This window comes from Festucalex cinctus, chromosome 20 (assembly GCF_051991245.1).
Source record: "Festucalex cinctus isolate MCC-2025b chromosome 20, RoL_Fcin_1.0, whole genome shotgun sequence".
Lineage (NCBI taxonomy): Eukaryota > Metazoa > Chordata > Actinopteri > Syngnathiformes > Syngnathidae > Festucalex > Festucalex cinctus.
The window spans coordinates 15262619-15289193 of NC_135430.1; the positions used below are offsets into that span (position 1 = coordinate 15262619).

The 26575-nt window shown below is 38.8% G+C and overlaps 3 protein-coding genes across 13 annotated transcripts in view; 1 reads left to right on the forward strand and 2 right to left on the reverse strand.

Annotated features, from left to right (window-relative positions):
* Positions 1–4525: 4525 nt before the first annotated feature.
* On the forward strand, positions 4526–8446 carry nrros (negative regulator of reactive oxygen species). Its single transcript, XM_077508559.1, has 3 exons — positions 4526–4627; positions 5021–5138; positions 6454–8446. Exons 2-3 carry the CDS (start codon positions 5034–5036, stop codon positions 8389–8391), a joined length of 2043 nt encoding a protein of 680 aa, XP_077364685.1. The 5' UTR covers positions 4526–4627; positions 5021–5033; the 3' UTR covers positions 8392–8446.
* A 2852-nt stretch (positions 8447–11298) lies between these two features.
* On the reverse strand, positions 11299–18208 carry sh3glb1a (SH3-domain GRB2-like endophilin B1a). The gene is made up of 9 exons (XM_077508560.1): positions 18034–18208; positions 17557–17698; positions 17065–17193; positions 16770–16903; positions 15650–15742; positions 14268–14357; positions 13969–14069; positions 13667–13898; positions 11299–12597 (listed from the first exon to the last, which is right to left on the reverse strand). Exons 1-9 carry the CDS (start codon positions 18094–18096, stop codon positions 12490–12492), a joined length of 1092 nt encoding a protein of 363 aa, XP_077364686.1. The 5' UTR covers positions 18097–18208; the 3' UTR covers positions 11299–12489.
* A 1878-nt stretch (positions 18209–20086) lies between these two features.
* The window catches only part of LOC144009080 (crystallin J1A-like), a 55556-nt gene continuing 49067 nt past the window's right edge, over positions 20087–26575 (reverse strand). For all 11 annotated transcript variants that reach the window (XM_077508569.1, XM_077508568.1, XM_077508571.1 and 8 more), the window contains 8 exons: positions 26323–26502; positions 25239–25337; positions 24914–25006; positions 24666–24822; positions 24446–24561; positions 23379–23456; positions 23006–23145; positions 20087–20469 (listed from right to left, as the gene is read on the reverse strand). In XM_077508569.1, coding sequence (XP_077364695.1) covers positions 20371–20469; positions 23006–23145; positions 23379–23456; positions 24446–24561; positions 24666–24822; positions 24914–25006; positions 25239–25337; positions 26323–26502 — 962 coding nt within the window. In that variant the 3' untranslated portion in view covers positions 20087–20370. The remainder of the gene's footprint in view (positions 20470–23005; positions 23146–23378; positions 23457–24445; positions 24562–24665; positions 24823–24913; positions 25007–25238; positions 25338–26322; positions 26503–26575) is intronic.

Genomic DNA, 26575 nt, shown 5'->3' on the forward strand with positions numbered 1-26575 from the left:
TCTTGTTCCAACAGCTTGCATTGAACCACCGTCATCCAGAATTCTTGTGACGAGCTCGTTCTGCCTGGAGTGATACAAGAGGTTCAAGAATGTAAAATTACAACAAGAATGTCTGTTCTCGATGACATGCTGAACTAAATTAGTCAAACATTTGGACTCTTGTCAAAGTGTGTGTTTCTTCACCAGGGAAGACAGCAGGGCAGCGCTGGACACCTCTTCCAAGACAATTTGCAGCTGGCGACCTGAAAGATCGTCAACGTTGGTGTAAGCATTTTACTTTTAAACAGCCAGCAATTAGAAGCTAGTTTGGCATACTGAAATGTTGAGGGGACCTGCAAAAGTCTCAAAGCCATACCTCAAAAGGACAGCAAGTCAGCCATTTTGGAACCTGTAGCCAGAAATAAGAATAAACATTCTGACACTTGGTTTAGTCTGTTTAATAATGGATATATGTAATAAAATACAAATTCTACCATTTTGCAGTCAATCTGGCCGTTGTGTTGACTATGCAAGTCTGTGGACAGAAATGAGACAATTAGACTTGATACTTGCTTGTGACCAGCAAGTCGGCCATTTTGGGCTCTGTTTGAAGATTTCCACCTGTGGACAGACAATTAGACTATTAACACGCATGTTTATATGCTTGATTCATTCCGTGGAATTAATATGCACACGTTTACCTTCAGGAAAAGGGCACTCGCTTTCGTCGTGACACTGGAAAAGGTTAGAGACGATAATACAGGAGTTTTGGTGCAGTTTCACCTCGTCGAACCATTTGAGTAGCAACGCCGGCGCAAAACGTGTTAGCAAGGTGCAAGCACGCCAAAAGTGTTGCGCATCACCTTAAAAGCAAAAAGCAGTGAATTTTAAAAAGTGATTAAAAGAGCGAACACTCACTTTGGCAAAGTGTTGGACGATCTTGTGGAAATGCGTGCGGAGCAGCGGGTGGACGAGGACGACGGGATGCTGTCTGAGGTGAGAAAGAATGAGTGTCGCGTTTGTCCCTGCTTAAATAGGTTTCCGGTTATGACGTCACTGAACAAAAATTAAGCGAAAAAAAACACTTTACTTAAGACAGAAAGAAATAGAAAACGAGCTTCGATGTATTGGAAAAGCGAGAGGGAAACATCCAGTGTCTAATAAGGAGAACCCGTTGTGGGATCGAACTCGGCTCGTCTAGTCCGAAGACGAAGTCGTTAACCACTCATCCATTAAATCGTGTGGTGAGCTCACCCTATTGGTATATATTCATTCAGTATTGTAGTGACGTAGCAACGGAAATGCACCAACCAACATTTAAATAGAAACAAACGACTAAAAATTTTCACTTCGAGTTGGTTGAGTGGTAAATCACTTTACCAGTGAATCAGAAAACCCGGGTTCGATTCTTACACATGCTCACTTTTGAATTGTAAATTACGGCCAACGCGGGGATCGCACCCGAGTCGTCTGAATCGCAGGTAAAGTTTTTACCTCGGGACCACGTTGTCCGAGTCACCACGAATTTTCCTTTTGTATTCTAGATGCGAAGTAAACTGACGATTTTGGCACCAGTCACCACCTTTGCTTTGGTAGGACTGCTTGTTTCTTTTCGCGAGGGCGAAAAACACAGGATCAGTGGTAGAGTGGTCGTCAGCCAACCCAGGACTTGTGGGTTTGATCCCATGCCATTGTGACCACGTCGACGTTTCATTGAGCAAGATATGGAGCCCCTGGTTGCTCCTGACGCCACGTCATGAGTAGATGAATGTAAAGCTCTTGTAAGGTGGAAAAGCGCTATCTAAATGTAGTACGACGTACCACTTTTAGCATCAAAGTGAACATTTACCAAAATAAAAATGTAAAGTAACTAACCCTTTTTCACCCACCTCCATCACTAAATCTGTCCTGAAACATTTTATTGCCCATTCACTTTTTTCAAAAACAGTTTCCACGTTAGCATTGCTATGTCTTCCATACAAATAGTAGGCTATAGTACAGACAAATATTTCAATTCTATCTTGTGGTTATCTGGGAAATTTCCCACGACTTGATTTGAGCATATTTGTCATGGTGTGGTATGCTTTCATTGTCAAGCTACAGGGGTCTCGTCTTGAAATTACGAACATTTAGTCACTTTATGACTGAAGCAAAGAGGCAGTGTAGTTTGTTACTTGTGATTTATTAGGAGAAACAAAGATGAATTCACCATATTATTGCACTCCCCCACCCCCGAAAGTCCAAGTTAACCCCGGGGGGGAAAAAATGTGGGGACACTTGGTGGGATGGCTGCCGACTCGTCATCTGGTGGTCTCACAGCGGCCAGGCACTTTGGAAGAGGACCCAGAGCACCACATGTTCTCTCCTGCTGGGGGACATATTAATGAACATTTACAAATGTAAATATATATGGTATTGTAGCTATTTCACTAATTTGCATCTCTTGTTCCATCGTCAGGGAGGGATCCAATACAACAGCTTTCGAAAAAATATGAAGGAGTTGTTTTACTTGACCATTTGCAGTAGACCTGTGTAGGAAACATTAATTGAGCACATAAATTCATATATTCTATAGGTACTGTATTAGCGTTTTTTATTCCCCTCAAATTGAACGGATAGTTTTCAAGGAAGTTAAAGTTGGAATGTTGACGTACGTGACCACAAGAGGGAGCCAAAACTACATTAATCGCAGAGGACCTTTTGAAACGAAAAAGATTAAAAAATAATAATAGCCTCTTTTTTTTTCTTCTTTTTTTTTTTTACTTCATTTTGTCCAGTTATTCTTTTACAGGGGTATATGTTTTGTCTTTTCCATTTTCTTTTGTATTTAGTTGTTTGTTTTTTTATTTTATTTTTATACTGTCTATTGTGTCATTTCAATGTATGTTTTTTGTCCTCAAAATTAGCCAACAACATACAGAATTATTTTATGATTTATCAAAAGACTGGCAAGAAGGATGAGCGCCCTCTGGTGATCCAAATATAACGTAAATGAAATGTTAAATTTCCACCATTTTTTAAAAATAAGACCTTAAAGAATAAAATACGTGAATCAATTTTACAGCTCACCTCTCCATTGATGACAAAAAATACAACCATGCAGATAAACGAAAAGAAGTTGTTGCTGACGCGCATGTTGAGCAGATGTCGAGCAGCCTTGGGGGAGGCCGCACAAGCTCTTTTCCTGCAAGAAAATATCCCACATTCCCTTGCTACATCAACTAGTATTCCTCCTCCACAGTTCACGAAAATAGAACACAGATTTGCATAATTGTGGTGTTCCTCATTTCAGTCGTAATCCCCGAAGCTACACACAATAATGCTTAAGAATCATTTAGTCAACACACCATTAGATATGCTTTGATTACACTTTCTACTATGAACTACTACTTCTGGTTCATGATTGGCTCTTAACTAACCAATCACAATCGAAACTTGATCTGCATGATCATGTTAAAAATAAAAATGTTGCGTCCACTAGGTCAGTGGTTCTCAACTTTTTTTTTTCCAGTGATGTACGCCCTGTGATTTTTTCCCCCAGCCAAGTACCCATCAACCAGCGCAAAGCATTTCTGATTGAAGAAGAAAAATAACCGAGTGGGTAGAGCTCGCTAGCTCCTCTGCGTGTGCTTCAAAATCGTTTTCTATTAGTTCACCAGTAGATGGCACCAAATCCTACACACTTGTCATTTTAAGAGATTATTTATTCATTATTTAATGTTGAGATTCTACATCTGTATTAATGGCAAATCCATCAACCTAATTAGTTTAGAATATTTTTGCATGGCAGTAGCCTAAAATTGGCCACTTCCAAATGTAAATGTCAACTGAGATGTTATGTCACGTTAAGTTCAAAATAAAAAAGTTAATTCCTATACAATCTGTACAGGAGCACTATTAGTATTTAGGTAACCTACCATCCATTATCATCAAGGAATCATGTGCAACATGATTCTATTGCCACACTTACAGCATGACCTCTGCCCCAGCCAGGCACTTCACTTCCTTATTCCTTGTTCCCTATTTTTTGCCTGTGGGGTGGATACCAAGGATAAACAGTTTGGGTCAAAATATGACAACAGGGACAACACATAAAGCCAAATAAATAATACTGTGAATACCCTGTTTATCTTTCCATACATCAAGGCCTGATATAATTGAAACTATTCAATAAATAATATCCTATAATACAATACTAACTGTAGCTGTTGCAGCAGCAGGCCTCAAACCGAGCAGGAAGGGTGTGTACGTTGACTGGTTTCCTGGCTGATGAGAACAGGCCAAGTGTGTGTCAAAAAAAAAATAAGAGTGTCAAGGGTGTGTTCTGCCCGGGTTCTTGTGGCGGCAGCTGCGCTCGCAACCACCATTCTAATATGTGAGATGTAACGCCTGGGGTTTTGGTGAGTAAAAAAAAAGAGCAGCACTTGCCTTCATGTGGCCCCTTGAGCTTGAGAACCTCTCCCATTGCAGCTTGTCCATGTGACTTGGTTTCCGCTGCATGCTTCCGTGAATAGTAAAACAGAAGGTGTCATTGCTTCTGTCAAGAGGACGGCACATCAAGATCACGCATGAGACCGGACAGCAAGGCAGCGATATGGTCAGGGGAGCTGGCATCAGTGGCTTGGGGGATCCACACCTAGCCACCACTGTAAGTTCATGCATTATGCACGTTTAAGATTGGAAAACTAACATACTGTTTAAAAAGAAATCATTATGATTACTAGTGTTAATGTTAATACTTTGGTGCAATGCACGCTATTGATCTCACCCTCTATATTATCGCAAGTTTATTTTTGTGAAGAAACAATTTTCACATTGTTTCAAGACCCACAAAGTGAAATTAGTAAAATATTTTTATTTTTAATACCGTCATTATTATTATTATAAGTAAAGTGAATAGTACTGCATTTATTATTATTTACAAAAAATAATGCTGGCAATCACAAGACGAAAAAATCATTAAGTAATTTGAAAATAAGACAAATTATGTCAAGTCTTTCCATAAAACACCTCTTTTTCTTTTCCATGATCTTCTGAACAGTGAGGATGTTAAAATGTCAGTTCACGGCCCTTCAGCCATCCTCTTTTGCTTACTGCTCTCCATGTGGACCATCCTCGCACCAGCCTCAAGTCATCTACAACACAGTCAGTGCAAACTGGTAAGCTCTTGTCATACAATGAACTTGATTGAATAAAAGTATAAAAATCCTTAAAATTATGATTTTTTTTTTTTTTTTTTTGGCTTATGCGTAGCCTTGACTTCTCAAGGTGCAGTTTAATAGAAATTTGAAAAACACATCAATTGGTATAGAAAAAGCACATTCTAACATGTAAAGACACATCCACATGCCAAAAACAAAGACTTTTCAACCAATAAGAAATTCAAAGCACATTCATATATTCGAAAAATTGAGGGAACGTCGAGTAAAAGCTGGGCAGTCGTAATTAGTTTCACACAGGTCACATTTTGCAGGTATGTGGAGACAAAATAAGATAAATGGGGGAGAGAAAAAAAAACAAAAAAACTACGTTACAAAATACAAGCTCATAAATGATCACAATGCATCCCCTAACATTCTCCAATTGTTTATAAAACTGCATATAGTGCCAGTCAAAGTACTTCTTACTCAATAGTCGGTACTTTATGTAGCATATGAATATGATACTGCAAAATGGCCAACAACAACAACAACAAAAAGGTTAAAGTAACTCACATGAAATTGGCAACTGTAGTTTGAATTTCACTAAATAAGAAAAAAAAATTGTGAAAAATTGCTGAATTCCCAAATCCTGTAAAAGGCCGACAAAATTTGAAATTGATTAATAACTTTAAGATGAGTTCTGCTCACAACAAACATCTGTCATACCAGATAAAGTACGGTGGCCCTGAAATGTGGTGTTTTGTTTTTGTGTTTTGCACTTCAGGGCCACCGTAGTAAAGAGCGATGACTATGAAGCCAATGTATTCATTGTCTTGATGGTAAATTCCTTTTAAAGGTTTGTCAACGCAAACATTTTCTTTATGTTACATGCGGCCTTGCTAGTCTAAATATGGTATTTTGAATACTAGTGCGTTGATAGAATACGAGTCAAGCAGCAAAATCCACATCACAGTTGCTCAGGTCTTAGTTAACAACCAATCACGGCTCAGCTTCACAAAACACATGAACTGTGATTGGTCGTTACCTGAGCCCTGAGCAACTGCTATGTCATTCTAAGTGTAAAAGCAAAATGGCCGCCGTCTGAATTGGGTGAAAATGGGTGGATTTTGCTACTTAACTTATATTCCCCAAACGCAATAATAATAATCAGAATGCCATTTTTAGACTAGTTGGGGAACATACAACATATTGTAAAGATAATCTTTGGGTTTACTTCCACTTTAAGAGAACTCGCTCAAGTTATTTGCCAGAAAAATTCCACGTTTCTTAGAATATTGCAACCACCAGAGATCTCCTCTTTCATTGTCTGCAGACCCAAAGAACAGCTGTCTGCAACAATAGCAACCTGACGTCAGTACCTGTGGGACTACCAGGCAGCACCGAGGAGCTTCAGCTCAATCACAACCTTATCAAGACACTACAGGACAACTCTCTCCCGTATCCCTCGCTCACTACCCTCAGTTTAGCCTGCAACCACGTGGAGATGTTACATTCAAACACTTTTCACCACTCCAAATCGTTAAAAAGTCTTAATTTAGCAAGTAATAATCTGTATATTAGCTACCCAGAAACCAGCAATGCTTTAAAGACGCTGTCTCGGATTAAATTTTTAGATTTATCAGAGAATAGGCTGGATGAAGAAATGGCTGCTGTCCTTGTTCAAAATCTATCATCCCTGGAGTACTTAAATCTTTCGGGGAATCTCTTACGCCGTCTGGATGAGACCTCATTCAGGGATCTTCACCAGGTCAAAGAGCTCGACTTGCAGAGGAACCTCCTGTTTGAGATCGACAACGCCTTTGACGTCACTCCCAGATTACAGCGGCTCAACTTGGCCTTCAATTATCTCCCTTGCCTGACCGACTTCCACATGACCCAACTGGTGGTCCTAAACGCCAGCCACAACTTCATCGAGTGGTTCATCTCCAGGCAGGACGTCGACGTCGCTTTCCAAATCGAGACGCTTGATCTATCCGATAACAAATTGCTATTCTTTCCATTCTTACCCAACATTAGCCGCTTACGGAATCTGTACCTGTCCCACAACGTTGTGAAATTCTACGAGCACCTGGCGGACAATGCCACCTTCCCCAACGTGACCACCACTGTCAAGTTCTACAACGTGAGGAAGAACACTAACAACATCACGGCTAAGCTGTGGGATGACAGCATTCACGGCGACATCTCCTCAGTGGAGGTTTTAGACCTACGGGCGAATCAGTTGCAGTACTTCCCGCTGGGGTTCGTCAACAAAATGTCATCCCTGTCTAGACTGCGAATGTGCACCAACTGTCTAGAAAGCTTGAATCTAACTTCGGAGCAATTCTCTGGTAGCTTGTCCGAGTTGGACGTTAGCAACAACAGACTGAAGGAGATTGTGGCGGATGACGTTACGCTGAGAACTCTTAGCAATTTGACTTACGTTAACCTTAGCCTGAATGATCTCGACTGCTTATCCTTAGGACTGTTGTTCAACTTGCCAAGCCTTAGGTCAGTGGACCTCAGTTACAACAACATAGGGATATGCTTTCGCGAGGAAGTTGAACCTAGTGCAAGTGTAGCCTGGAACACCACAGTGTCCTTAAGGCAGCTTTTCCTAAGGGGATGCCGCATCGAAAGAATTCCGCCTTTGGCATTCTCTGGACTGTCTCTCACGCATTTAGAACTGTCTGATAACCCTGGACTGAGAGGCCAACAATCAATAAAAAGTCTGAGCACAACGCTACATCACTTAGGTTTGGGAAATACACACGTTGGGGACTTAGACTTTGCAGATTTTCTGAATTTGAAGTCCCTGAATATTTCATGCAACTCCCTCACACATCTTCCAGATTCAGTCTCGAGTCTTGACTTAAAGCAGCTTGATCTAAGGGACAACAAGCTGTCCACTATTCCCTCAGCTCAGGCTAACACATTAGCCTCGAAACTTCATACAGTTTTCCTCACGGGAAATCCATTCAACTGCTGCCAAACCGAGTGGTTTAGGACATTTACAACAACAAAGACAATCCATGTGGTCGGAGAGGCGGACATTGAATGTACAGATCTCTTCCAAACACACAACATCCGGCGTTACCAGTTATTTTTGTGTTATGAAGAAAGTGGAGAACATATTTTTTGGTACATTCTCCTTTTTGTACCTCTTTGCATTTCTTTAGTGGGCATTTCAATAATTTTATTTCTCACTCTGAAGCCCAAAGCGATACACAAATCAATCAAAAAGAAATATTTAAAGCCTACATCCTATTGAGGCTTCATAAGGTTTCAGTAAATCAAACCTTTATAATAATAAAATTGGACAATTACGTGATCTCACAAAGTTGTTGTTTTTTTTAACTGTCTTGGATAATCAAATTACTTCTAGGTAAATTGTGAGAACAAAGAACAAAATATAGGGTTTATTTGAGACGGGTAATTTTTCAGTGCAAACCATCAGAAAGATTTTAAAATGTTAACTCTTCATTTCAGTAAGATTAACGGTGAGATCAGCGACAAAGCATTGCACTGACATAAGCACTTCTGAAGTATCTAATCAGTGAAATCACTTGCGGTGCATAAAGTCACTTGGGGGTGTATTCGCAGGTTATCTCATGATTCCTATGCTACTAACCAGCGTTAGCAATAACATTTCAGCCATCATACAGAAGGTCTCATTTCCCATTGACTGTACCGTTGAGTGTGGTTCAAAGCCACAGCCTCCTGGCACCTCAATGTAAAAAACAAAAAACAAAACTGCGGCTGTGCCCTATGCGTGTGTGAACGTGTGCTTGGTGGTGTGCTTCATGTGTGAACATATGCAGAAGTGGTGTGGTGCAAGCTGTTTCTATAAGCAGCGGAGGAAACAAGAAATTTCCTGTTTTGCTCAAATGTGTAGCAACTGCCCAGTTCCGTATCTCAAAGGAGGAGGGTTTCCTTCCTATCGGATGAAGGGCGAATGCAACATCGACGCGCTATTTCAATGTATCCCCGCACTTTTGGATGCGGATCCTTGTGCTTGCTTATCTACTGTGGAGATGTGCATCAACAAATGTACTAAAAAGGCACAAAAGACATTCTGTAAGTGTGTGCGAATTATTAATGAGTGAAGTCACTGAGGAGCAGGAAGGTTGCTAATATCTGTAGTTGCAGCAGAGTGCATGAGGCCTAACCAGAAAGTAACCAAAATACCGCTGTGGTGATGCTCAAGGTCATGGCGGTTGAAGATGTATAAATAGAAACTAAAGAGAAGCCTTGAATAACTAAATCACATTTTTCGTCAGACATTTAATTTGTCTTTTGTGGAGTAAAGGTTTCAGTCAAAGATTCAGAGTACTGCACGCTGGTGCCTATCACAAACTAACCAAAATACACCAAAAGTGACCATTATCATTGAACTTTTGGAGAAAGTATTGTTTTTTGTTTTTTTTTACCTCTCTATTTGGTACACATCACTGAACTCAATGTGAAGAGTCAGATTCAATGAAAAAGCTCCTCCCCCTGTTTATCTTGTTCACCAGTAAACCCTACTTCTATATTTTGAATTTAATTTAAAAAAAAAAAAAAAAAAAAATTCTTATTCAAAAAAGGGGTTCAAATGTGCATAGGAAACTGGTGGTTCAGTACCTCCAACAAGGTTAAGAACCACTGGATTAGTGGTTATCAACATTCCAGCAGGTAAATGTTACTATAGTAAGTTGTCAGCTCTATGGTTAACAGTTTGACACGGTTAACAAGACATTTCCATACAAATATATTTGAGACGTTTGTGTTTTGGATGATTCCATCCAACTAGTAATGATGACTGGACATTACTGTTCTGATTTCTCAACAATACCAGAAACGCAACCCACATGTATTTATCACATTCAAATATACTTTTTGTAGAAAGAGGAAACGCCTGCCGTGAAGTTGCTGAATGTGCATTAGTATGTTGTTGGGTGATTGCGTGAACAACGAAATGTTCAATTTACACCATTTTGTTCACTTTGAGTTTGTCAATAAAAATAGAAGAAAAAGGTGACATTATTGTGGCTTTTACAGATATGACATGTATTTAGCTTTGTATTGCGCAATGAACATTTTGGGACTCGCTCGTAATGCACAAGTGTGTGTGTGTTTTTTTTTTTTTTTTTTTAAAGTCCTTTGCCTTTGGCTTTTTTTTGGTAAATCTGCCTCCAATGAAACAGGTCTTTCAAAGTAGGTCAACGTTCTGAATGATTATCTGGGCGCATGAGTGTTTTTGTACTCACTAATGTGACGTGGGCACGGAATGCATGAAGCTCCAGTGGGAGTAGTGGGAGGCACACATTAGGATGCTGGAACACGAGAGGATATGCCTCACGTCGCATCTCCTCACACGGCTTCGCCTGTAAACACACGCTTGACAAACATGTTAATTATTTTTAGGTTGCCTCACTTGTCTAAACATGGTGTTCTGATTCATATTGCGCTTGTGGAATATGATTTAAGTAGCAAAATCAACCCATATTTATCTCTCTCATGGGGCAGCCATTTTGCCACTTGCTGTCAACTTAAGATGACATCAGCTTCTCAGGCCCGGGAAATGACCAATCACGGCTTCACTTCAGAAAACGAGAAAGCCGTGATTGGTCGTTACCTGATAAACTGTGACATCATTTTCAGGCGACAGCAAGTGGCAAAATGGCGACTCCCTGAAATTGGGGGAACTGGTGGACTTTGTTTCTTAACTTGTATTCCACAACACAATGTTAATCAGTATACCTACTGTGCTCACTGCTTACCATACAGGGGCTTCATAGAAAAACATATTGTAAAGATCTTTGGCTCTACTTCCCCTTTGAGTCCAAGATATATTACAAATAAATAAGGAAATTCAGGGAAAAAAAAAACAAGTTCATTATTGTGATTGGAATTAAACAGTTATACTGAAAGCTAATGCTAAGCTGTAGTTTGGTTGCCTTTCGCATACCTATGTCTAATAGGTAAAAATAGAAACTCCACTCAATTGCAAACTAGTTATATATATATATATATATATATATATATAAAGTGTTACTGATCTCACTTTCATGAAGAGGCTGCTGCAATCAAGCAGACAGTACTTTTGTGCCACCTGCTGGCTCATTTTGCACACATCACACTGATAAAAACCCTCATTACTAAGAATCATTAAGAAAACAAAAAACAAAAACACGTGTTAATAAAAACGAACGTATACAACATTTTTTATTGTTTTAATGAATACAATCTTATCAAAAAGCATGGGCATCATGGTATACTTCTTAAAGCTTCCACTCTGTAAAGGCAACATTTTTATAATGAGATGGAATTCAGTTTTGGGGAAGGGCCACACTCATATCAGATGATATCAAAGATGTCAAATTAATCAATCAGCATGTCATAAAAGTAATCATTTGCCAACTACGCACACATATCAATAACTTAAATCTCGTAAAGTAGCCACAATGTCCTACAGAGATGTGAAAATGAGTTTTCCAATTAGCAATAAATATCAAGGAACAGGAGTCAAGACTAAAAAGTAGAAAAAAAAAAATCGCCCATCTCAATACTGCTGGTATTGGTGCAAGACAAAAACTTTAAAAATAGTTGCTATTCAACATTTTTTGTATTTTGTTTGAAATCAGGCATTTAAATGTTAACTGCTCGCATATCACATCTAACTTGACAAACTGATCACCCCCCCTTAATTGCAGGACCATGTACATGGTACATTATCATTGTATTAGGGATTTTTCCAAAAGGGCTGCCGATTGTGGTGTTGGCTGCCATCGCGATTGCCAAACCCTTGAAATAAGACCAGGTTTGCACCCCACACCCATGCACTCGCCCATCCCTAACCATTATGGTCAAACCTATTCATATTTAGGTTATCCATAACTTACTTGAGGTTAGTAGAGAGACCCTAAACTTACACAATTAGGCAACAATCTGAGATGTGTATATATATATATATATATATATATATATATATATATATATATATATATATATATATATATATATATATATATATATATATATATATATATATATAGATAGATATTTATATAATGTAAATGTAAACAAAAAGAAACGCATGGAAAACTTTGGGAGATGTTCTGGCACAAAGTAAATTGCTTAACATCAAATTCAAAGGCATGGAAGAGAGGCAACTTTTTTTTTTTTTGAAATGTAAGGCGGGTGTGCACACAAAAAAAAATATCTTAATTTCACCTCCCTTCACTTGAACGCAGTATAATTCCAGCTTCAACAAGTTCAAGTATCCTGACTAAAATTGAGCCTGGGTTACAATAAAATAACATTGGAAGAGGAAGTGACGCCTAACATGGCAACACAAGCTCACAACTAAAGAAGCTATTCACATGTTTCAGTTAAGTAGCTCCAGGTATGTGATTGGCACTTTGCCCTTCTGGCTGCCTCGTTCTCCCATCAGCCAGTCTGAATCCATGCCCGCAACGCTGCTGACTGTGATAACCTGCAAGCACACCGTTTCTTGTGTTACGGAAGCCATGTCAAGTGCAGTACTACATTCGTTTGTCACAAACAACCAAACACGCATTGTGATAGGTGTTAGCTAAATAAGTGTATCGTTGAATGAAGGGGTCTTAAATCAGTTGCGCACCAGACTGAAATAGATGAAATAGGACAATTGCCAACAAAATTACTGTCGACCCTCGCATATCTACAACAATTCCTAATGCGCTACAACAAAATAAAGTGCGACTCCTGGCAATCTTATCGGGAAACAAAGTTTTGAAGTAACACCTAAAGTCCCTCAGCAACCTGCTCCCGAATGTCTTCCAACTGTTTCCCTTTAAACCTTTTTCACGCTGCACTTAGCAAAGTGCAGTGCGCATAGTCATCAAATGCAGTCATTGTGTATGGTGAGTGGCAGGGACCACGCAATGTAGCCTTGCTAGACTTGAATTGGAGAATGTTGTTTCTATTTAATAGTGGCGGCGGTCTAAGTGAGACAAGCGCCTCCAATTGAAGAGGAGCTGGCGGAGTGATTTAGTGTTATTTTTGACTTATTTACAACTAACGATTAAACGATTACACGATCCAACTTCCCACCGAGCCATTAGTTTTTCCTCTGCTGCTCATGTCTTCCTCCTCCTCAAAATCAGCTAAGTCAGGGATTTCTTTTGCAACAATGAATGACACATCTTATCGAGGTGCAGTCTAACCAGCGGAAAACTACATTTTTACATCCTGGTAAGCTGCCATGTCAGCACTTCCAAATAAGGTCACACTGGAAACGGGTCATTTCCCGCTGCCACGCAACACCTTCACACTGAGCAAGTGCAGTGTGAAAAGGGCTTAAAAGGAGGTCTTGTAGCTTACGTCACTTTTTTTGGTAGGTGAGAGTTGAATGATTTCTTGATTTAGCAAATTTGCCGGCAATCAGCCCTGGCTGTGACTCAGCTTTCGAAACACTGGTAAATCAAATTACATTTTTTTTTTTAATGGCTAACAGCTCCTAAACTGAAAACCTTCTAAGTCAATGTGCCACTGTACTGTGAATAGCTACAAGATTGACACACCTCATCAGCCAGCAGGGAAAGTTCATTGCTGCTTTCGGCGTCGTAGTCGTAAAGGACCCTCGCCTTGCGACTGCCGTTGGAGCTGCGCAATTCGCTGAACCCGCCCACCGTGGCTGACACGCCACGGCTAGAAGAGGTGGGCAAGGAGGCCGACATTGGTATGGTGGGCACAGAGATGCTGGCGCCTTCTGCAACTGATGACTGGTTGTTATTGGTGAACGAGGAAGGGAAACTAGTGGGAGAGAGAGAACAGAGATGAATGAGATGATGAAAAGCATTCAACGGTAGAGTGTTATGTTTACCTTCCCAGCTGCTTTTGCAGATCCACCATATACTGGTAACATTGCGCATAGTATATAGTCTGAGCCTCCACAAAATCATTCAAGCAGCGTAGGTGGTGTGCCTGATCCCACAATAAAAATAAATAAATTAAAAAAAAGGTCAAGACAGTAATTATTTCATGTATTCCCTCCACTTTAATCCATTTTTTCTCTCATAGGCTACCCACTAGGCAATTACGCAATTCCTTTCATTTTCAAAAATGTGGTGCGTGACTGAGACGGAGGTGACACGTTGTGTTTGGGCAAGCCAGGATACGCACATGGGTGCTGCTGACGCCTTCTAGCAGCAGTCGGGTGATCTCAGCCTGACGGTCAAATTCACTCTGAGTCATCCTTAACTCTTGTTCTGCCTGCAGGCGAGATTCAAAGTGATTTTTTTTTTTGAGAGACACATGGGGCACAACACTCAAGACAAGTGTTACAGTGATCCCTTAAAGCAAAAATTCAATAAATGACAATATAGACCAAAGGACACAGTTGGAACAAGGAACAAAACAAGCCTAAAATAATAATAATAATAATAATAATAATAATAATAATAATAATAATAATAATAATAATAGACGGAATTCTAATGAAAAATTAACGGAGAATTTGGTGCTACCTTCGGTGTGTGCATAGGGTTTTGTTTTGTTTTGTTTTTTTAAGGTCAAATGTGATCCAACATTCCACTTACCTCTGTCACTTCCTCTGCTCACATCTGCTGCTTTGCAATTTAAAAACAGTGACAGAAGTTAGAGCTACAGCTGTTTTGTAACTACAGATCATACTTTTAAGACTGTGTGCTTTTGCAGATATTTTTGACCACCACTTAGGCTACAGAACACATGAACAACGTCACCATGCTGTTAGAATAGCTCTAAATCTCTTCCACTCACACCAATTATTGTTTGAGTTTGTTCCTTTATTTTTGCATGGAGCACAGATTGCATGGAATGAGGCCAGTTTTACTGACTGTGGGTGGATTGCATTTCTTTTAATTTCAACACTCACTCCTTGATGCATCTGTTAAAATAATAAATATAAATTCTAATTACATATTTCGCTGAGTCTTGGGCATCTTTACGATGTAATTTTGTCAAACGCATTTGGCCACATCACCAGAATAAAGATTTGATGGTTCTACACTGTTTATAATGCAACAATCTCTGGTGGGTGGAGCTAAAATGTTAAACTAATGAAAATAAATAGATGAAGCCTGCATGTAATGGGGGGGAAAATTACAAAACTGAAAGTGAATGACTTTCATTATTTTTTATCTTGTATTGTGACCAATGACACAAAAGGATACAAAATATCATGAACAACATTAAATAGAGTGCAACACTTTGTGCATACTGTATTTTGGTTTTGCTTAAGTGTAAAAAAATAAAAATATGAATGATATTTGAAGGATAAAGACACTGGAAAAGCGGGTATTCTTCCAAATGAACAGCCGGCCAGAAAAGATAACTAAATGTGTCACATTTACTCTTTGACGTTCATGTGACTTCATACTACCATATAGGACCTGGTAGGTTTCCTTTCTTGAAGAGGATATTGCCTCACATTTTTAGGCAAGAACATTTTTTGACAGCTGATCAACCTTGAAAGATGTAAAAGACAGCTGGATTAAAAGTGATATTGAGCAAAATGTACGTACGGCAGCTCTAGCATCAGCCATGCGGGCCTTCTTGAGTCTTGTTTTGGCTGCATCCAGATCCAAGCGCTTGACCTGCAGCAACTTCCGTTCTTTCTGGAAACAAATGATAAACATAAACAATCGTACTTGTGCTGATTTCCAGGTACATTTTAAACAATGTCGTTTATTCAACCACATTTTTTCCCCATTTATTTGATGCCCTATAAGAACTGTATCAAAAATTCTGGCCAAAAAACAGTTGACTTATAATTAGCATATTGTGGCATTAATTTATATACACAGCAGGCTGTAAATTGAATTTCTTCTTGAGGGATTATAATATCTGTTTTTAATAAATTAATTTCAACAATAAGCTTTTCGTAGTGCCAACAGTTTTTGTCCCCAAAAAATAAAAACAAATCTCGAATTGGAGCAAAGAACACTGCGCGACAGCTGAGCCCCAAGAAACACATTCATGCATCTTAAACCTTCCATGTCGAATGAAGTGACCATGATGATTTGTACATTTCAGTGGTACGTTGAGTTTAAGAGCTTTTTAAGACCCCAAATGCTTAATTCATTCAATGATAGTTTTTCCCAGTACAATCAACTGAAATGAAAATATGAATCTGTTTCAGCTTGACAACCCGAAAAACAAAACAAACAAACAAAAGAAACCACTTGTTTTCAATTAAAAACAAAACAAGACTGCAAATTAGTGTAAAACGTGAATATAAAAAAATAAAGACAATATAGGGAAATAAACTGGTTTTATAAAGTGTAATAAAGCCAAATATTGTGCCTTTCAAAGCACAAATGTTTGGCTTACAAAGCAAAAAAAACTAAGTCGGTGCACTCGTAACTAGTCAAGGTACCTCTATGTTTGCAGCATTCAACATGACTGATTATGTAATTTTATGTAACTTCATTTTATAAAGTAGTTTGTCGAAAAAAGTTTCCAAAAATTTAAACATTTGCAAGAAAAAAATAACAAAGCTAATACATACTGACCTTTTTGGCCACTGAGGTATAATTTACTGACAACGGACCAACTGTTATACAACCATGAGCATTAGCTTGTCTGACATTGCCTGAAAAGCACAAAGAACGGAGCAAATGCCGTCAGTCACTACCAGCTCACCAGGATTGTTTTGAAGTCCCCCTCCAGAAAGTTCCTGAAAGGGGTCAGGAAATTGATGGCAGAACTTTGAATTAACTCTCGCTCTGCGCCGCCAATCTGCTTCTGGGTCTCACCACATTTTATCAAAGCATTTCCTACAATAGTGAGCGGCACAAACAAAGCATCACTCCCATTATTGCACTGGACAGGAGATGGTACGATCTAGAAACTAGTGCTGTAAATCGGTCCTGCTGACTGGATAGTACAGAGCTAACAAATACTGTATGTACTATTAATATACACAGTTGATAGTCACCATACGCAGTTCCAGGACCACATTCACTTCCTGAGTCAATCATGGATTGGCCCAACACTTCATGGTTGTTCATTCGCGTCGGGGCCTTTTTTTCCAGTTTCTCATACACAAATTCCTCCAGTCGGACATCTGGAAATTACAAGGGAAACTCAATTACAAAGTCATGAGACAACAGTGAGGGAGTCATGTACGTACGGAGTACGGACTGTAACATTCAACACAACGTAATGTGTAATGTAAGAAAGCTCCAAACATGACACACATTTGGCTAATGCAATTATTTAAATACAAATAAACATTTGTTGTGTTTTTCCTATAAAGTGATGTAAAATTAAGGAGGATGCACAGCTGACCGTAGCAGGTCACAAACCAGTAGGATGCCAAACACCATCTTCAATGCTATGTCCTTTCAAATGTAAAATTCCACATATTGTATAAGTCGACATAGACTTATACAGACTATTTAATTAGGAATAAAGAGTATGTTCTTACTTGGGTTGGGCTGTAATAAGACTTCGGTCTGCTTCATAATCTTTTCTGTCCATTGCTTGGTGGCCTCAGCTCTTACCAAAAGATTCTCCAAATGGGCATCCAATTCTGTCTTCTCAGCCTGACCAAACTTCTCTTCTGTGAACTTTTAAAAGAGTCAGACACATATTAAACTGGATATCAAATAAAACGTTCAGCATACTTCTTTTGGCTCCAATGTCGCCTCGTGATATCATAGCTAAAGAGGAGCATTATCTTTTTAGCGGCCTGTTTTGATGGCAACGTATTAATGTACCAACGGACACACATACATTGCGTGGTTCTAGGATAGTGGTGAGGAAACACACATCTCCATGTTTGCCAAAATACTGTTTGAAACAACACAGTCAATGCTGAGGTTGCGACATTTTCATAAAGTATCTCGGAGGGTAAGCTAGCAGCTAATTAGCAATAACTTCCACCAGCAAAACGTTTACTTACTTGTACAGCACGGCTCAGAAAAGTACCGGCGTCTGCAGCTAGCCGCTTGACATGAAAATCCATGACAATGTGGATAATTGAATCTTGATAGTACGGTAGGCTTATTTCAAAGCAGTCCAACTTCCATCTCTTGAAAACGTCACTGAAGCAAGTTTTTGTCGGGAGTTCCACCCAGCTGTTGAATGTAACAAAGATGATATCAGGACAAGAGTGTTCCCTCTCCACACAAAGCAATATGACAGTTGGACTGCTACCGCGCATGCGCGGTCTTGAGGCAACCCGTTGCGTTGACCTGATTCGCTTATTTCACATTATAAGCTTTGAAAAGCCTTTCATTTTCATTTAATTTCTTTTCTTTCTTTTCTTCTGTATTTTTTTTACCGAACAGTGCACTAAAAGGAAAAACGTTGGGACAATTACATTAATTATAAAATTTAAATGTGTTTCTATTTCAAAAGATAATTTAGTAGTAGCTAAGTTTTAAAGTGATTATATTGCCCCATGTAAGTACATGTATAAACGTAAAATAAAATGAAAGTTAGTCAAATACAGGGAGGCCCCTCTGCAAATAACTTATTTTTACATACGAGTTGTGAGTCTGTGGTAGTGACCCACACACATAACACCATCCAATCACAGGGCGCATATTGACAACCAACCATTCAACTTCCGGTTTGATTTAAAAAAAAAAAAAAAAAAGAAGTAATATTTTAATAAAAATTACAGCAATACCATGTTTCTCTTGTATAGATGTGGGAATGAAAATGCATTAAAAAGTAAAAAAAAAAAAAAATATATATATATATATATATATATATATATATATATATATATATTGTCTTGCCTGGTCAAGAGGTCAACACACCTAAACCCTCACCCCTGTGCAGTGAGCTAGAACTAGCTAACCAGTAGTCCACCGTGCTGCCCACACATCATAATTACATGGCCATGAACTTTTGACCTCTCAACCAACACTGGCTCCATAATATTGCAGGCTGACGCTAACCGTAAACATATTATTTTCATGACTTCTGCATTAACTCCAGGTGGTGGAGTCACTTTAGGGAGCAGTAGGAGGAGGCTCATCTGTCTCATGTCAGTGGATGTAGGTGTTTTTTGTTGACTGCAAAATGTACAATTGCAACAACATTCAAAAGTGGTGTCATAACTAAGCCTCAAGAGCTTTCTCTGCACATTGTCAATGCCAAATTTAAGGAACAGGATGGAATAGTTTTTGAATTTACAAACATATTGACACAGGAAAGGTGGCAATATTTTCAGTTCACAATTTATTTGATGACCCTCCCTCCATTTCTTAGAAAATCTCCCTTGGGGAATTGGACATTGGCAGATTGGGGGGGGGGGTTAGCTCTTCACGTCTGGATACAATTATGCCAGACATGCACGACTACCTGCTGTGTTGGAGGAAGTCAGGCACAGGGAAAAATCAAATGACTTCCCCTCTGTTTGTTACCTATGCACTCTTAGCCGTGACCTATTTACCCAGCTAAACAATGTTGTGGACGTTTATTCATCATCAGGTTCATTCCTGTGTTCTTCTTAGGCCACACAGATGTGGCCATGCTTCTACATCTTCATAATTATTCTCATTCGGTACCAAGACATGAACATTTATAAGGATTATTTTCTGACTGTCTTGCCTATTTATTATCATCCAACAATATGTTTGACTCTTACTGTAGCCTGGATTATGTATATACAGTATAGTTTCCCATTCAATATTTTAAACTGTTGAAGATGTTGGATATCCCAACTTCAAATTTGTTGTTGTGAGTGTTTAAAATGAATGACTGTAGAAGTCAGCACTTTTAGGAACGCAGAGCAGTTCCTTTGAGGGAAGCATTATTTTCAGTCTCGAGTTGTTCCAGTAGTAAATCTGCTCTTTCACTTCTCAATAAGCAAACATGCTCCATGGAGTGGGAAGACGAAAACCAAATACATTCTTCACTTCAGCAAAAATCTTCATTTTTCCAGACCTTCAGAAACCTCAGCTATCCATCTTGCACTTTGGAACTTCAATTAAAACATCATGCACAAGCAAGAAACACTATCCTTTATTAGCAACTGATGGTTTTTAACAGCAAGCTCATGTTCTTACCCAACTCAAGCACTTGGCACAGACTCCCCTCTTCTTACATAATGCAACTTTGACACAAGAAACGGATTCAAGTCTCGTTCAGTACTCCAGGACTTTTGAAACGAGACTGTCATGAACTGTCATTTCAAAGCACATCTGTAATTTAAGGAAAGCGCTGAAAGGCGCTAACCCGACCAAGGGGGCGATAAAACAAAGCAAGCTCAATGATTAACTGCAATTTAGGCTGATTTTTGAAGCATATTTTCAACTAGCTCCAGCAGCCGAGGACATCTGAATGTTCTCTTCCTCCAAGATTCAGGGATTCCTTGGAGGCCAGTCTGCAAAGACATAATTTAAACGTTGATTGACACATATTGAACAAAAGTTCAATCAGGCTCAAACTCATATCAGTATACATCATTTTTACATATTATGATTACAGCAGAACCTCAAACATTTCATTTATTGTTTGGAGTTTACATCCCCTTTATTGGCCAAAACAGAATTCTCTATATGACAATATTAATTAAATCAGAAGACTCAAATTTGTCTTTTTGTATTTAATTAAAAAAACAAAAAAACAAAAACAAAAACAGAAAAGTGCCAAGGAAAGAATGCAAACATGCTGCTTGTCTTCCATTGTTGCCCTCTGTTTACTGCGTGTCGTTTTCTTTGCTGAATTTATTGGCAAGTTACACTTTGTCATGCTGCTATGATGTCATTGTAGCTGACGCAGCTATCACTATCCCGCCAACACACCCCCACAATGGAAACACGAGCCAGATCAGCGTTTACTGTTCTGAATCATACTATGGGGGAACTGAATTAAGCTCAAGAAGATGAGTACTGGGCCCGAATAAGAATGTTTCAAGATACCTATATGAAATTGATTCTTTATGTGAGATGCACGCAAAAGCCTGACAGCTTTCTGTGTTTTGGCGACTTTCCCAGATACAAAGAGAACACTAATGCCTTTTTAAAGCAGCCATTTTTCTTGCCTTTCTGACAGTGTTTCCTCAATGGAGTAGTTTGATACGTTGCCATTTTAAACTGTGCTGCAGATCGTAAAAGCGTGACAATTGATGTAACATGCATGCGCATATTCACAATGGGGAAGTAACAGTAAGAACCGTTTTGCATTCAAGATAAGACTCCTCAGATTGAACAGCTATTATATTTGCAGAATAGTGTAGTGTGTTTTTAATTGGATGTGTGTTATGCGCATTTTGTTAGGGATGTGAGATTTTTTTTCTTTTTGTTTTTGTCCTTGATAAAGGTCTGTGTACTAGTTTTATTATAATCTTGCCAGCACACAAAAACAGACACAGAATGTTGTGATACTTGTGTTAACAGTCTTTTGAGGTCAGCGCTCTCTGGCTGTTTTGTTGCATTAAGATTTAATCAAAACAGAAGTCATTGTTCCTAATTTCTGTTGGTTTACAATATTATTAGACCAAAGCTATTATGAAAACATTGTGTGAATGTTTGAGCTAGTTCACTAGGCTTCTCTTCAGGAGCAAACACCCAAAATGGTTTTCTGTTCAAGGAGACTGAGTCGGTCCTCTTTCATCAATAACTGCTTCGAATATCAAAGTGTATGTAGTAGGAATGGAAAAATGTTGATTTGTTGTGATTGTATTGTATTGCTGTTAATGTTTTGTGTTTTTGTAAAGCGCTTTGTGACAGCTAAGGCTGTTTGAAAGCGCTATATAAATAAAGATGACTTTTATTTATTCTTTCAAAGCGACAGTGAGTAGAATTTACTGCCATCTAGTGGTTAACTGATAGAATACACCAATTTGAAGCACGGGTACAGTGCCTCAAAATACTTCAATTATTATTTGGAGTGAACGAGCACGCGAGCAGCAGCTAGAGGGAGCAGCTAGCAAGAACTAGCTGGAGCGGCTAACATGAGTGGCTAGTGGAAGAAGCTAGTAAAATCTGGCGAGATCAAAGCAAAGGGAGACAAGCAGTGGGAGCCCGACTTAGCGACGACCAGCTGCAGGCCAAGCTTTGGAAGGTCGACCTATTGGGTCCGACACTAGCTGCAAGCACCACCAGAGGCTAACTACGTTCGTGTAGTTCCTCCTGTAAGGTGCAGTGCGACTTTTGTAATATAATTAATGATTACTAGACCTAATATATTAAATGTACGTTGATGTGATAGAATTTTATTTATTTATTTATTACATGTCCTATTTGAAATTAATTGTGGGTTATTAAATGAATGAAAAAATAGTTAACCACTAGATTGGCACGAAATCATACACATTGGAATTATATCCATCCATCCATCCATTTTCTTGACCGCTTATTCCTCACAAGGGTCACGGGGGGTGCTGGCGCCTATCTCAGCTGGCTCTGGGCAGTAGGCGGGGGACACCCTGGACTGGTTGCCAGCCAATCGCAGACATTGGAATTATATTTTTGCATTATTATTATTATTTTTTTGGGGGGGGGGAATTTAACATTCTGGTGTCTCAACCATTAGAGAAACTCATGCAAAATGTGACACTGGGTGGTGGTAAAAAAATAAATAAATAAATAAATAAACTTGTTAAACTTTGTATACGAGTAAAAATATTCTGAACAGAGGTGGCAAATTCAGGTCCAGAAAGTAAAAACCCTGCCACAGTTTGGCATTACCCCATTGTGATAGCTAGCTAGTAGCTAGCTCCCCAGCAAGTAAACGAGCACCCAGCGAGCTAGCTAGGGAGCTCGCTAGCTAGCAACTGGCGCTAAAGCCAAACTGTGGCAAGGTTTTTACTTTCTGGACCTGGATTTGCCACCTCTGATTCTGAACATGATTATACTCGGTCTGGAATGAAACTAACACCCTTCATTTATACAGTTAATTAGTTCTCCCCCCCCCACCTGTGCCCCAAAGCAGGCTCCGATGAAGGAGGCTCGGCTGGCGGTGCATCCCCCGCAGCGCATGGTGTCCCTGACAGCTTCATCCAATTTGCTAGACGTGAGGACTCCATGTAGTGCTCCTTGGAATGCACCAGGCAAAGCTGGACAGAACCGTCAGTTAGTTGCACATCATGACTACCCTCCCAGGCCAGAACCGTTCACAAGAGTATTTATTGTCGGCACCTTTTAGCCTTGTAAAAGTTGAGACACTTTAACACAGTAGGAAGGGGAAAATAAAAACATGGTTGAAAGGAGATCATTAGTGTATAGATGAAAGGGTAGAACAGAGGGGGGAAGAGTTTTGCCATGTCATCAGACTACATGACTACCTTACCTCATGTGTTTGTGAAGAGAGCGGGTATGAGCTGCTGGGATGTCTTGGCTAGGTTGTTCTTCACCTGGTGGATATGCGCTTCCATGGAGATACGAGAAAAATAAGTTAGGTTTGTAACTATGTTAAATATTGTGTGAATTGTATTGTAACTATATTAAATATTGTGTGAAGTGTATTACATTCACTTGAAAAAAAAAACAACTCGTTTTTCTGACTAATTTTTGGGGGAGCTTTTTTTTTTTTGAGTATTTTTTTCTGTTTTTTTGTTTTTGTTTTTAATTCTGTCATAAAAAAAAATCAGAAAAACGGAAAAAATATTTAGAAAAACAGGAGAAAAAAAAATGATTAAAAAAAAAGGGGGGGGGGGGGGGGGGAGAATTATTCCAAAAAACAGAGCACCAACTTCTGTTTTTCTGAGTAATTTCTGCTTACGAACTGTATATGTCTCATCTCTACGTATACCATATACAGTAGTCTGCTCACGAGATGGGAAGAGTAAGATGGCCGCCCTGTGGCTTCAACGACTTGCACTGGCGTGTATGGGCTATCGGCCATCCAGTCATATATACAGGTCAGTATATACAAGTCACTTTGAGTTCAGAGGTAAAAAACAAAAAACAAAAACAAAAAAACCTCTGAAAAACAGTTTAGTTTTTTTTCCCTATTTTTTTTTAAATGATGTTTTCACCCCTGTTTTTCTGAATAATTTTTTCCCGTTTTTCTGAATATTTTTTATGACAAGAAAATATTCAGCAAAACAGGAAAAAAATATTCAGAAAAACTGAAAAAAAAAAAAACTTCCAAGAAACAAAGAAAACAGGAGTTTATTTTTTTAATTAATTTACTTTTTTTTTTATTAATTTCTTTTCAAGTGAATGCAATACGCTTCCGTTTAAATGATCTTGGTATTCATTTCTGAAATATTTTTCTCACCGTCACCTTACATAATACATATACTGTATAAAAAATTACAATAACTAAAAATAATACAAAAACATTTTTAATAGGTCAGCAGGGGAGACTGGCACATTCCAATGGCCTAGTGTGGGTGCACACAGTAGTCTTACCAATAACTGCATTATCAAGCTCTTGTGGGTTCTGTCTTTGTGGGTCATTCAACTGAGCCAAAACTACTTCCAGAGCTTTGGAACTTGGACCATTCAGAATAAAATGTTCCAAAAACCTCACCACATTCATAAAACAGACAAAACGGTTGAGGATTACAACTTTCCCTCCAATGAGAAACCAAATGTTAAGAATGGGGATGTCTTCAATGTTTTTCCTTACCTAGCTGCAGCCAATGTCACGGCCACACACATGTCATTATTTTGGGTCACCCTGATCACTTTCTCCACTTTCTCCAGCATTTCAGGTTGGCCGGCATACAAGGCCACCACTGGAGCTAGCTTGGTGACGCCGTCCATCTGACAGTCTTTGTCACAGCCTCGAACACACGTGCAAACATTTCATTCATCAATTATTATTATTATTATTATTATTATTATTATTATTATTATTATTATTATTATTTTTACCAATTTCTTTTTTGCCAGCATCCACGTTTCTGAAGAATGCTTTCAGACTCCCATTCCGCCAAGGACCATCAATTGGAAGGACGGCTTTGGGGCCTGGAAAATGTAATCATTTGTCACATTCATGTCAGTTTTGTTTTTTTTTCCCACTGATTTAAAAATTATGACCAACGGTTTATGTGTCACTTCATATTATAGCTCTCTTTTCCCTTTGATGTAATCTAACTTGGTGTGTTTCTCTATTACAATAATACAGATGTGACTAACTAAAACACAAGAAGTAACAGAAAAGGGATAAAGGTGATCAAACTGTGGAAATGTACCGTACCTCCTTTCTTGCGGTAGGGGTCATTGAGTGGCAGATCGTACACTGTCCCCGGGCCAAAGAAGTTGTAGATACGTTGAGTCAAATCCTCCACATTGACACCTATTGACACACAAGAAAGCAAAACGCCTTTGCAGCGTCCTGAAATGAGGCGCTTGCATATTTACTGAGGTCATCCTATTTATTTATTTTAATTAATTAATTTTATATTATTTAGTGAGTTAATTTAATTTATTTAAATACGATTTGTATTTTATTATATTAATTGTTTATATTAATTTAAGGTGAATTTATAAGGTCAGACATGCATGCCAGAACTCCCAAGATTTCGTATCACTACTTTTCCATGTTATCCAATCTTTTTTATCACTAGGCCTCATTAGCTCGTTCAAAATGTATAAATACATTTTTTTAATACTTTGCCCTGCACTCCCAAAAACATATTTATACGTTTTTTTTGTTTTTTGTTTTTGTTTTAAAGAATGCTTTGATACAGCATCTGACATGAAGAGGTAATTTAAAGGAAGGGTAGTTATTACAAAAAACGACCAGCAGGTGGCAGCAGAGAATAAGAGATCAGCCAGGGCCATGTTGCAACAAGTTTCTTTTTGCCAGTAATTTCAACAAGTTTGTGAATAATGAAAGTTTGCTATATTCTAATGCGAAATGCTGCAAAACAAAAACAGGTACAAATGTACTTTTTTTCCTGATGAAAGAGGAGACTAATTTTTGTTTTGGTGGTTTCCATGTTTTTATAGCAATAGAACAATATTCTGTGGACCTTAAAAAAAATCAGTCAAAATCCAGTAAAACAGCCGGGAGTGAAGGGGGTTGCTTCAGTGAAAATGGCTGGGAGTGAATGAGTTAAGGTCAGGGGTCAGTTGGAACCTGTCCCAGCTGACTTTGGGCAAATAAATAGCTATTGGCCATTTATTGTCTTTAATTCTTCTTCTTCTATTTCTTATTATTATTCTTATTATATTCTCTTTTCATACTCGCTCACAATGGTGATGACGCATTTAATTCTTTACAAAAATTGTCATTACAATGAATGACACATTGTCCCGCCTGACTCAGTTGTATATACCTCCACACTGACTCAACGATTCCAACAGGACGTAAGCTTGGTCGCCATAGCACGTCTGCTCGCCCGTCTTCCTGCGGTAGAAAGGATTTGCAGAGTCGGCACGAAACTCTGGTGTGGGTTCCAGGTCAGCGAGAATTTCTCCGAGTCTGTCTGGATTGTAAATCCAGTGCATGGGCTGGGCTGCATTGGAGAACACACACATGCATGCACAGACAAGAAAACGAGAGAGCATATAAAAGTGTAAAATGTCTGG